The sequence below is a fragment of the Hemiscyllium ocellatum genome, chromosome 42 (genome assembly GCF_020745735.1).
Source record: "Hemiscyllium ocellatum isolate sHemOce1 chromosome 42, sHemOce1.pat.X.cur, whole genome shotgun sequence".
NCBI classification, from domain to species: Eukaryota; Metazoa; Chordata; class Chondrichthyes; order Orectolobiformes; family Hemiscylliidae; genus Hemiscyllium; species Hemiscyllium ocellatum.
Genome location: NC_083442.1, coordinates 27,847,885 through 27,861,144, shown reverse-complemented (window position 1 = coordinate 27,861,144; position 13,260 = coordinate 27,847,885). Strand labels below are relative to the sequence as shown.

The following is a 13,260-nucleotide window of genomic DNA, read 5'->3' as shown; positions in this document are numbered from 1 at the left end:
ATGGGCCTGGTGACTAGGCCTGAGACCCCTTCACTGCCACTGGAACAAAGTCACTGCTCTTCGGCGCCATCTTGTCTCCACCGGTGTAACTGCTGCCACCTTGGTTGCACACTTGATTCCAAAACTAGAATAAAAAATATAGCATAAATGAAAGAAACAAGCCAAAAGGATTGAGAAACGTTCAGTTATTTCTAGTGATTAAGTCAACAACAGCATCTCCTATCTTCATCACTCCCTCTCAACCCTTAGATTTTCATTTTCTGCAAATTGCCTTGATGGACTGATCACAAGGACCAGGACCAGGAGCAGGAGTCGGCCATTTGGCCCCTCCTGGTTATTCTGATGGCTACAAGTTTTATTGAATGTGGAGCAGGCCTGAGCGTCTGATTGACCAACTCCCCTCGGTTCACCTGTTTGTCTGTCCACTTTCCTATTTGCCCTTCCCTGTTAACCTACAAACAAGGAATGAGAGTGGCCACTCAGCCCTTTGAGCCTGCTGTCTCATTTGTTAAGATCGTGCCTGATCTGATTTTAACCTCAATGGCTGCATTCTTGCATGTTGTCGATAATCTTTAATCAAGAATCTATCTACCTCTAGTTTAAAACTATTGAAGGGTTCTGCGCCCAATGCGTTTTGTGGAAGGGAATTCCAAAGACACTCAACCCTCTGAGAGAAAACATTTCCTCACCTCTGTCTTATACGGACAACACTTCGTTTTTAAATCCCTCATTCTAGATTCTGCTACATGAGGAAACATCGATTTTCCTGCTCCTTGGATGTTGCCTGACCTGCTGTGCTTTTCCAGCACCATTCTAATCTTGACTCTAATCTCCAACATCTGCAGTACCCACTTCTGCCTATGGTTCAATTAAGCCATCTCTGACTCTTCTAAATTCCAATGGATATAGGTTTAGCCTTGCCTAACAAGACAATCCACTCATTCCAGGGATTAATTGTCTCTGAACTGCTTTCAATGCATTAATGTCTTCCTGTAAGTACAGTGACCGGTACTGTGAAAAGCTGAGAGAAAGTTTCCATAGTCCCAGTGGACGACTCATGAAAGAGAGATGACTGTTGTCGAGTTTAACTTGAAGGCCACCGTGCCTCAGGTAGGGGGCGATGGTGAGAGTAGGACCTTCATGTTGACCACAGCCAGTGTGGGAATTGAACCGATGCTGTTGCTGTCACTGTGCTACGCAAACTAGCCGTCCAGCCAACTAAACCCGCATCCAGTCTCGGTGAATGTGGTCGCACCAATGTGCTGTGGAACTGAAACATCAGCTCCCTACTCCTGTACTCAATCCCCCTCAGAATAAAACATCACGTTCTATTAGCTCTTCTGATCGCTTGCTGTACCTGCTCAGGAACCTGCCGCGATTGCTCATCCATTGAAAGTTTATCCATCTCAGCCTTGAATATATCTGACCATCCAGCCACCACCGATTTCTGGGAAAGTGAATTCCTCACTCTAACAGCCCTCTGAGACAGAACAAAAATTGCCTCCTCTATATTTTGAGTGGGAGACTCTTCAGTTTTAAATAATGTGATATGAAACCAATTCTGATTGAACAGATTTATTTCCGTGTTATAATATTGAATGACGCTGGTGTGGTGCTGTAAGTGCTGGAAAGGCACAGCCGGTCAGGCAACATCCGAGGAGCAGGAGAATTGACGTTTCGGGCTTATACCCTGATGAAGGGCTTATGCCCGAAACGTCAACTCACCTGCTCCTCGGATGCTGCCTGACCGGCTGTGCTTTTCCAGCACCACAGTCTCAACTCTGATCTCCAGCACCTGCAGTCCTCACTTTTTTTCCCTGCTGTGGAAGTGTCCATACCTCTGAGGCAGGAGACCGAGAATCAAGTCCCACCTGCTCCAGAGGTGTGTAATGGTATCTCTGCACAGGCTGATTGACAAAATGCGTATTAAGTGACTCTTTCATTCAAGCTCTGTAAACCTGCATGAAAGATGGTCTCAGAGCCTTTTTGGTTAAGTATGTTAAAGACTCGCTAACTAATTATTAAGCAACCCAATGATTGTGGCTTCCTCTTCATGGATTGATCACTGCTTTGTAAAAGGATGTTTCCTCACACCAGTTCTGAAGTGAAGGAGTATCAAAGCCTTGACAATTCACTGTACATTTTCAATATTAATGTATTATTTTACATTTCTTTACATAGTGGGTGTTCGAGACAGTCACAGGCCTTACGACTGTGGGTGGTCACACCCTCCTGACTTTGTTTTGAGTGTCCAGAGGAGAAAGGGCCAGGTTTGACACTTGACCAATGCTGGGTCATGTGATCTCAGCCAGAGTATGGTCAAGGAGCTCCACGTTGGAGGCAGGGGCTGGGGAGAGGAACTGGCTGGGGGGTTTCCAGCTCGGATTGGAATGTCCATGGAATCACTCCTCCTCTCCAGCCGGCTCATTTATTCTCACAGCCTTCTCCCCGACCAACCAATGGCTAATAGCCAAGACAGACAGTGCTGGAGAAACTCAGCAGGTCTGGCAGCATGTGTGGAGAGAGAAACAGAGTTAACGTTTTGAGTCCAGTATAAATCGCCTTCAGAAACCTAATAATGTTACTGAAAGGAAGGTAGTTCTGTCATTCTCGGTAAACTCACAGCAGAGACCAGGAGATGAATCTTTAATTTTTGAATTTAATTTCTGTCAGCTCCCTGGGAGGATCTGAACCCGTGTCCCCAAAACCTTAGCCTGGGTCTCTGGGTTACTAGAGTCCAGTGATGTTATCACCACTCCACCATCTCCGTGTTTCAGTAAGTTGGGAGAAAAAGCTAAGAGGATGCCTGTTAAACACCGAGTGTTGGAGAAACTCCAGCAGGTCTGGTAGCATTGGTGAAGAGAGAAACAGAGTCATCATTTCGAATCTGATATGACTTCTTCTGTGTGTGTGTGTGCGTGTGCGTGTGTGTGTGTGTGTGTGAACATGTGCGCGCCTTTATGTATCTGTGTGTGTGCACACCTGTGCCTGTCTGTGTGTATTTGTCTCTGTGTAAGTATCTGCCTGTGTGTGTGTGTGCACACCTGTGTGTATTTGTCTCTGTGTAAGTATCTGCCTGTGTGTGTGTGTGTGTGCGCGTGTGTGTGTGCACACCTGTGCCTGTCTGTGTGTATTTGTCTCTGTGTAAGTATCTGCCTGTGTGTGTGTGTGTGTGTGTGTGTGTGCACACCTGTGCCTGTCTGTGTGTATTTGTCTCTGTGTAAGTATCTGCCTGCGTGTATGTGTGTGTGTGCGTGCGCATGTGTGTGTGTGTGCACCTGTGCCTGTCTGTGTGTATTTGTCTCTGTGTAAGTATCTGCCTGTGTGTATGTGTGCGCATGTGTGTGTGTGTGTGCATGCGAACACCTGTGCCTGTCTGTGTGTATTTGTCTCTGTGTAAGTATCTGCCTGTGTGTGTGGGAAATTATTTGTCTCTGTTTATGTGAGTGTGTGTCTATCTGTGTTTGTCCATGTGAGTTTGTCTTTGTGTCGGTGTGAGTGTGTGTTTGTGAGTGAATGTCACTCTGTGTTTGACTGTAAATTGAAGTCACCTCCTTCAGCTTCTATGGTCGGATTAGATTAGATTCCCCACAGTATGGAAACAGGCCCTTCGGCCCAACAAGTCCACACTAACCCTCTGAAGAGTAGCCCACCCAGACCCATTCCCTTATCCTATATTTACCCCTGACTAACACACCTACACGATGGGCAATTTAGCATGGCCAGTACACTTACCTGCACATCTTTCGGGCTGTGGGAGGAAACCGGAACACCCAGACGAAACCCACGCAGACACTGGGAGAACATGCAAACTCCACACAGACAGTCACCCAAGGCAGGAATCGAACCCGGATCCCTGGCCCTGTGGGGCAGCAGTGCTAACCACTAAGCCCCCAAGCCGCCCATAGTGGGGAATAAGCCATTAGTACTTGCTAGCTACTTATCTGCAGCAGTAGTAAGAGTTATCTGCTGCTTTGCGATCACGAAGCCCCCTCCAATGCTGCTACATAGAGCCACTCTCGGCCTGAATTAACTGAACAAACTTTAGGAATGAACATAGTTCAGTGCAGCCCCCTTGGAAGAAAGGTTTTGTCGAATTTGTTTCAGTAGGGCGAGTGGCTCATTCAAGGGCAGAGTTTTGCGCAGTGTTGTATTGATTGCGTAGGTTGGACTGTTGGTATCTGAACGACAGACAGACTGCCTACAAGTGAAGCAGACAGAGCCCAGGGACTAGCAAACCAAGGCCAATCAATCAGCCTGGAGGCATCAAGACAGGGCGAGCACATGTTGAGTGAAATCGCACTAATCGATCTGAATGCTTCATGAGCTGAACACTCATGGGGCAGGAGATGGTGACCTCTTGATACAGTTCATAGAATCCCTACAGTGTGGAAACAGGCCCTTCAGCCCAACAAGTCCACACCGACCCTCCAAAAAGTAACCCACCCAGACCCAATCCCCTACATTTATACCCTGACTAATGCACCTAACCTCCACATCCCTGAACACACTGGGATCAATTCATGTGATCGGCACATCTTTAGAAGGTGGGAGGAAACCAAAGTACTTGGAGGAAACCCACACAGACACAGGGCGAATGTGCAAACTCCACACGAGCAGTCATCTGAGGCTGGAATCGAACCTGGATCCCTGGCGCTGTGAGGCAGCAGTGCTAACCACTGAGCCACCGTGCCACCCACAGTTATCCTCTGTGAGGATAAGGAGCGTTGGGTTGGCATAGGAAGAATCAGTGAAGCCTTGCTGCACCTTGAGAGGTTTATTTGATTGATGGGTTACCTTGAAGGTGACTTTGAGGAAAGTCAGAACCCATTCCTGATGCTCAAAACGTCGACTCTCCTGCTCCTCGGATGCTGCCTGACCAGCTGTGCTTTTCCAGCACCACACTTTTTGACTCGAAGGTGCCTTTTCCAGGTTTTGAGGAAGAGGTTGTGCAGCAATGTCCCAGGAACAGCTGATTACTATCAATGAGCTTTAGATCAGAGTGGTGCTGGAAAAGCACAGCAGGTCAGGCAGCATCCAGGGAGCTGGAAAATCGACGTTTCGGGCAAAAACCCATCAGGAATTCCTGATAAAGGGCTTTTGCCCAAAACGTCGATTTTCCTGCTCCTCGGATGCTGCCTGCCCTGCTGTGCTTTTCCAGCACCACTCTGATCTAAACTCTGGTTTCCAGCATCTGCGGTCCTCGCTTTCACTTATTTTCAGTGAGCTGCATGATTCCAGCTTCCTGGCCATTTTCCTGCTGTCTCTCCTCTGAATGCAAACTTGTTGAAAAGTAGCAACTTCCCTTAAACCTGCCAAGTTTAATTTAGAAGATGAGAACCACAGCGTTTAATATCCTCCTAGCAGCATGAAGTTCAAAGAGCAGGGTGCGTAGTAATTCCTGAAGAAGGGCTTATGCCCGAAACGTCGATTCTCCTGCTCCTTGGATGCTGCCTGACCTGCTGCGCTTTTCCAGCAACACATTTTCAGCTCTGATCTCCAGCATCTGCAGTCCTCACTTTCTCCTGCGTAGTAATTACAGGCCATTCAGTCCATCAAGCCTTGACAACTTTCCTGGATGCCCATTCGCAGGGTCTCTCTCCTACTCCCATTGAAGCATTGAGGGAGATGAATCGTTTTCTCATGATATATCCCAAGTTCCCACCAAGGGAATTAGCATTGTGTGAGTGCGTTTTCTGAATGCACTTGCTGTGGGCTGACAGATGATGCAGGCTGTTGTTGAGTTGACTTCAGAGCAGATCCTCACTGCTTTGCCTTCCAATTACCTCCTCAAAATACTCTGACTCGGGTTGGTGTTCAGGGTTATCTTGTGATAATTTACCCAGGATGCCATTTTGCCTTGACAAATATGGATGGTGAGTTGAGAGGGCAACAGTGTGAGAGCATCACAGTTGAATATATCCCCAAACCCATGTGAAGTTTGCCCATGGCCTTTTGTTATGGACCAGGCCAGAACCCCCTCTAAATCGCTTAGACCTAATTTTTTAAAAAATTTTGAAGGCAAATGTGAAGTGCAATAATCCAGATGCGATGTCACTCGCCAAATGTTAAACAAAGCACAATTTATTTAAAAACTGCAGTTAAAATGCAAACAAATGTAAGAGGAATTCAGAATAATAAGAATTGGAAAATGTAGCAGGATAATAGATACAGGAGCTTTTATTAATGAACTGTTCCAATACAGTAACATCTCATAAACACACCCCTTGGCAAAAAAGCAAATTCAGACATATATCCTGAGATGCAGATCTCCAATCCAGGAGGAAGAAACATCGAGAGAATATTCAGTGTGTTACTGCCAAGAGACATTCACTGAAGCTTCTGACTTTTTTGAGACTACAACGGCTTCTGCTGCTAAAGCTAAAGGCAACGAGAAAGTCTGGAATGAGAGATCTGGCCACATCCAGGCTGCTTCCAATGTTTCACCTCAAGGCATTGCAAGTTGTTTGTTTAAATTGTCCTCAGTAGCCAGTTCTGCACCTCTACCTTACAACCTCACTTTTAAAAAAAAGGACAAAATAATCTTTTAAAGTGACGGCATCATCGCACTTTCCAATGGGAATACTCTTGGGGTAGGGAGGATCAGGAGCAAGGAACTCATTTAACTTCTCTCCTGCCATGTTTATGACTCCAGCTGGGCCCCTCCACCCTCATGGGTGGCTATAAGGAATCCCACAAGTGCAATGTGAGACAAGCACAGGCGATCTCATTTGGAGCACTGTGAGCAGTTTTCACCCCCTTATTTAAGGAATGATTCCTTTCTTGGGAGGCAGTTCACCAGGATGATCCATGTCAATCAAGATTTCACGTTGTTACCTTGAGGTGAGACGGTCAGTGCAACTTTTGGTGAGCTTATTACTTTTTAACAATTTATCCTCTGGTCTTGTGTTTTTCAGGAACTTGAAGAAGTCAAATTGAGCAAGCCAGGAGAAATTAAGGTAAGATGTTGATTCAGGCAAATTCATTCTTGAAGCATATGCAAGTCTTCAACAGGCAATTCACTGTGGGGAGAGGTTACCTTCCATGTCTGGAGTTGTTTAGTAAACAATGACCTGCTGGATGCTGGAGTCTGCACCTCAGAATGTTGGAGAAACTCAGGTGGACCGGCAGCAATGGTAGAGAGAGAAACAAAGTTAACATTTTGAGTCCAGTGACCCTCGTTTGGAACTCTTCAAGATGAAGGTGCACTGGACTCGAAGCGTTAACGCTGTTTTTCCTCTGTGGTTGTGTCTTGCTATAGTGACAAAGCACTGTGTGTACACACACACACACACACACACACACACACACACGTACCGTATATACTTGTGTATAGGTCGAATTTTGAAGACTTTTCTTTAATCTGAAATTAGGGGATTGATTTATACACAAGGTATTGTTTTCGAGGGAATGAATATTTATCTACAAAATAGGTAAAATGGGAAATATACCTTCCCGGTAGCCCCCCCCAGTTCCCTGGTTCTGGAACGTTCCCTGTAATATGTTCAGGCTGCAGTGAACTGCGTGTAACTGGAACCAATTCCATGGATACAGCGGTCGCCTTGTACAGTTGTATCATTACAGTAATTCTGAAAACCTGGAGTGGAGCATAATGGCTGGCGGATTGGAAGACCTGGAACGGAACAGTACAGCCAGCAACCTGGAAAGCCGGGGTGGGGCGCAATGGGCAGGCACATTGACTCATAAATGTTGATCTGTGACTGTGAAAAACTATGATCGACTTTTACATGAGGTATATGGAAAATACAAGATTTGTGGCGAATTAAGGGGGTTACTTGTATGTGAGATCAATCTATACAGGTGTGTGTGTGTATATATATATATATACACACACACACACATACACCTGTATAGATTGATCTATATACAGTATATGTGTATATGCAAGTACATGACTGCTATAAAGTAGTCATGATTTCTATACTTTGTTGCAATACAATCTGGTATTTCAGACATGGAATACCTTGTAAATAATTTTTGCAAGGTTTGTGAAGGTTTGTAGCTCAGGTTGAGGTTTAGGGTGTAGGTTTGCTCGCTGAGCTGTAGGTTTGATATCCAGACGTTTCATTACCTGGCTAGGTAACATCATCAGTGGTGACCTCCAAGTGAAGCGAAGCTGTTGTCTCCTGCTTTCTATTTATACCTTTCTCCTGGATGGGGTTCCTGGGGTTTGTGGTGATGTCACTTCCTGTTCGTTTTCTGAGGGGTTGATGGAATCTAGATCTATATGTTTGTTTATGGCGTTGTGGTTGGAGTGCCAGGCCTGTAGGAATTCTCTGGCATGTCTTTGCTTAGCCTGTCCCAGGATAGATGTGTTGTCCCAGTCAAAATGGTGTTTTTTTCCTCTGTGTGTAGGGCTATGAGGGAGAGAGGGTCATGTCTTTTTGTGGCTAGTTGGTGTTCGTGTATCCTGGTGGCTAACTTTCTTCCTGTTTGTCCTATGCAGTGTTTGTGTCAGTCCTTGCATGGAATTTTATAGATGACGTTGGTTTTGTCCATGGGATGTACTGAGTCTTTTAAGTTTGTTCGTTTTTGTTTGAGAGTGTTGGTAGGTTTGCGTGCTACTAGGATTCCAAGGGCTCTTAGTAGTCTGGCTGTCATTTCTGAAACTTCTTTGATGTATGGTAAGGTGGTTAGGGTTTCTGGCTGTGTTTGGTCTGCTTGTCGTGGTTTGTTCCTGAGGAATCTGCGGACTGTATTTGTTGAGTATCTGTTCTTCTTGAATACGTTGTATAGGTGGTTCTCCTCTGTTTTCCAAAGTTCGTCTGTGCTGCAGTGTGTGGTGGCTCGTTGGAATAGTGTTCTGATACAGCTTTGTTTGTGTGTGTTGGGATGGTTGCTGGTGTAGTTAAGTATTTGGTCAGTGTTTGTCGGTTTTCTGTATACGCAGGTTTGTAGTTCTCCATTGTCCGTTCTTTTGACTGTGACATCCAGGAATGCGAGTTTGTTGTCGGTTTCTTCCTCCTTGGTGACCTTTATGCCTGTGAGGGTGTTATTGATGATGTTAAATGTCTCTTCTATCTTGTTTCGTTTTGTGATGACAAAGGTGTCATCTACGTAGCGGACCCAGATTTTTGGTTTGATGGTTGGTAGGGCTGTTTGTTCTAGTCTTTGCATTACCGCTTCTGCTATGAATCCTGATAGCGGAGATCCCCCTCAAAAAAACACCATTTCAACTGGGACAACACATCTATCCTGGGACAGGCTAAGCAAAGACATGCCAGAGAATTCCTAGAGGCCTGGCAATCCAACCACAACGCCATAAACAAACACATACATGTAGATACCATCTATCAACCCCTCAGAAAACGAACAGGAAATGACATCACCACAAACCCCAGGAACCCCATCCAGGACAAACATATAAATAGAAAGCAGGAGACAACAGCTTTGCTTCACTTGGAGATCGCCACTGATGATGTTACCTAGCCAGGTAATGAAACGTCTGGATATCAAACCTACAGCTCAGCGAGCAAACCTACACCCTAAACCTTGTAAATAAGTTTGTTTTGGTTTCCAACCGAGCTTTTGCGCAAACCAAAGCAATATTATTTATATTCACTTGTGGAATATGGGTGTCATTGGCTGGGCCAATGTTTATTGCCTATCCCTAATAGTCCAGAGGGCAGTTAAGAATCAACCATATTGCTGTGGGTCTTGAGTCTCCTGTGTAGGTCAGACCAGGTAAGGATGCCAGTTTCCTTCCCTGAACGACATTAGTGAACCAGATGCGTTTTTCCAACAATTGAGTATTTATGGGCAGAATACAGGCAAATGGGGCGAGTTTAGTTTGGGAAACTTGGTTGAGTTGGACCGAGCAGTCTGTTCCCGTGCTGTATGACTCTAATTGACAGCAGTTAAATGGTCACTAGTTTTTTTTTTAGGAGAGAATGGGAGCACTGCAGATGCTGGAGATCAGAGACAAGAGTGCGGTGCTGGAAAAGCACAGCCGGTCAGTCAGCATCCGAGGAGCAGAAGAATCAACGTTTCGGGCATAAGCCCTTCATCAGGAAGGGTGACGAAGGGCTTATTCCTGAAACATCGATTCTCCTACTCCTCGGATGCTGCCTAACCGGCTGTGCTTTTCTAGCACCACCCTCTCAACACTAGTATTTTTGAACTTGCTTCTAAGCATTGGAAAGTTACATAAATGACACAGGACTGTAAAGAAACTAGTTGCATGTTAATTTTTGTTTCAAATAATCATCTTTAATCAGTCTGCTCATTTTCCTGCAATTGGCCGTCCTCAGCTGTATTGCTAGCACAGAGGGAAAGGCTGACACAGAGATGATGGGCTAAGTGGCCTGTTTCCATGTTCCAATTCCTCAAGCACCGTTTGAAATATTGAACTCAGTGTGATTTGGGTGTGCTAGCAAATGAATACTTTACAGGTAAGCAGGGAATTTAGAAGATTAAGGGATGATCTAATTGAACTGTCTTCAAGATATTAACAGGAAAAGATAGGGTAAAGAACAAAGAAAATTTACAGCCCAGGAACAGGCCCTCCGGCCCTCCAAGCCTGAGCCAATCCAAATGTACTGTCTAAACCTGTCGGTCAATTCCTAAGGGTAAATGAAGGTAAACTGGTTAGGGATTCTACAATTAGAGGATAGTCTGAGAATTAGGGCCAGACTGTTCAGGAGAGTTTTTGGAAGCACTTAGCACCATAGAGATGTACAGCATGGAAACAGATCCTTCGGCCCATTTCACCCATGCTGACCCAATATCCTGAAGTAATCGAGAACGATTTACAGCTGAGCATTCTCAATTCCAAAAACTTGAATCCGTCTCTGCGGGCCGGAAATTTGGTGACCAGAGATTATCAGTTTAAGATAGACGGCAAAATCTAAAAGATATGAGCCTGTCATTCTTGGCAGTGAGTTGCTGTAATCTGACATGAAAGGGATTCAACCATTTCTCTCAGAAGGGAAATCAGATAAATATTTGAAAAGGAAAAACTGGGGATAGAGAACGCGACTAATTGGATGGCACTTGTGATGAGCTGAGACAGGCAGGATGGGCTGAATGGCCTGCTATGGTCCTGTGATTGTACATTCTAATCCCAGCACGCTGTGTTACATTAACAGGCATCGCTGGAGGAAGTGGATAGTGAGCTCTTTCTGGTGCGAGAGGAGTTACAGAAAGTTTGGGACATGCTGCAGACTCGGAATAGTGAGCTGGAGGAGCAAAACCAGGAACTGGAGTCTGCCAGAGGCCAGGTGAGAACATACAACCTGAAAGTGGACGGAGCTCTCAGCCAACCTCTAGCACAGGCGGCAAAAAGACAACCATAGGAAAATGAGGAGGCCCTTCAGTCTTTCAATGTCTTCTGTTAAAAAAGAAAACCCTTATTACAATCTGAATGTTACTGGCAAGTACACGCCAAGTCTACTTGCCCCCTAAATGGCTTACTCACCCTTTCAGAGGATGGTTAAGAGCCACATCCATGTGGATTTGGAGTCAGAACAGGTAAGGGCAGGAGATTCCCTTTGTCCAAGGACATTGTTTTAGAATCATAGCATCCTGCAGTGTGGAAACAGGCCCTTCGGCCCAACAAGCCCACACCGACCCTCCGAAGAGTAACCCACCCAAACCCATTACCCAATACTCTATCATTACCCCTGACTAATGCACCTAACCTACCCATCCCTGAACATTAAGGGCAATTTAGCAAGGCCAATTCATCTGAACTGCTCATCTTTGGACTGTGGGAGGAAACTGGAGCACCCGGAGGAAACCCATGTAGTCACAGGGAGAATGTGCAAACTCCACACAGACAGTCGTTTAAGGGTGGAATCGAAGCCGGGTCCCTGGTGCTGTGAAGCAGCAGTGCTAACCACGGTGTCATCATGCTGGCATCACTGAACCAGATGAGTTTTTTTTGCAAATCCAGTTACTGGATGCTGTCTTATTATTTTATTCATTAAAGTGCAAGTTGTCCACATGGGTCCGAGTAAGGCATTGAGCAAGGTTCCACATGGCAAACAGGACAAGAGAGTTCAAGCTGGTGGGGAGTGTGAGAAATTGAATCCAAAGGGGCGGGGGGGGAAACAAAGGGTGGTGGTGAAATGGATGTTTTTGCAAATGGAAGGAAGTTTCTTGTGGCATTCCACACATTTGCTTTCTTAGCATATGTTAATGATTTCAGTGTTAAACGTGGTAGGTGTGATTGGGAAATTAGCAGAAAACATAAAAGGCGGTGGCTCAGTAGTGGGGAAGCATGATGGCTCAGAGGTTGGCACTGCTGCCTCACAGCACCAGGGGAGACCAGCAGGAGGCTGGAAGACCACAGCAAGCCAGGCAGCATCAGGAGGTGGAGAGGTTAATATTTTGGGTGTAACCCTTCTCCTTCCTGAAGAAGGATTACATCCAAAACGTTGACTTCTCCACCTCCTGGTGCTGCCTGGCTTGCTGTGGTCTTCCAGCCTCCTGCTCCTTTACTTTGGATTCCAGTATCTGTCGTTTTCTTGTCTCTCGCTCCATCAGGGATCCGGTTTGATTTCACCCTTGGGTGACCGTGCAAACACCGCACATTCTCCCCGTGTCTGTTTAAGTTTCCTCCGGGTGCTCAGGTTTCCTCCCACAGTCCAAAGACGTGCAGGTCAGGTGGATTGGCCATGGGAAATTTCCCATAGTGTCTAGGGATATGCAGGTTAGGTGGGTTGGCCACAGGAAATGCAGGGTTATAGGGATAGGGTAACAGATGGTTCTGGGTGGGATGGTCAGTGTGGAATCGATGGGGCAAACGGCCTGTTTCCACATAGAATGGAATCATTGAATCCCTACTATTACCAGCTATATAGTTGATAATGAAGAAGATAGTTGTTGACCTCCAAATAATAAGTCACCTTGGTCTTACCGGACTACTTTGAGAGAGACAACTGTTTTAATCTGAAGGTCATCGTGGCTCAGGTGAGGGGAAAGGTTGAGAAGGAGAGCCCTTCATGGTCACCTCAGCTGGTGCAGGAATTGAACCCACATTGTTGGTGTGACTCTGCATCGCAAACCAGCCATCCAGCCAACTGAGCTAACCCAGACCTTTTCTCTCTCTCTCTCTCTCTCCCCTCTCTTTTCTTTCGCTCACTCTCACACTCACACACCCACTCACACTTTCTCTTTCTCTCACACACATTCATACCCACACTCTCACTCTTCTTCTCACTCACTCTCTCACTCTCACAATCTCTCTCTCTCACCCCCTCTCTCTCTCACCCCCCCTCTCTCTCTCTCACCACCTCT

General features: G+C 45.9%; 1 protein-coding gene across 1 annotated transcript in view; it reads left to right on the top strand.

The window, feature by feature from the left end:
- The window catches only part of LOC132834709 (myosin-9-like), a 112,446-nt gene that overhangs the window by 61,213 nt on the left and 37,973 nt on the right, over positions 1-13,260 (top strand). The window contains exons 21-22 of the mRNA XM_060853671.1: positions 6,918-6,959; positions 11,109-11,240. Coding sequence (XP_060709654.1) covers positions 6,918-6,959; positions 11,109-11,240 — 174 coding nt within the window. The remainder of the gene's footprint in view (positions 1-6,917; positions 6,960-11,108; positions 11,241-13,260) is intronic.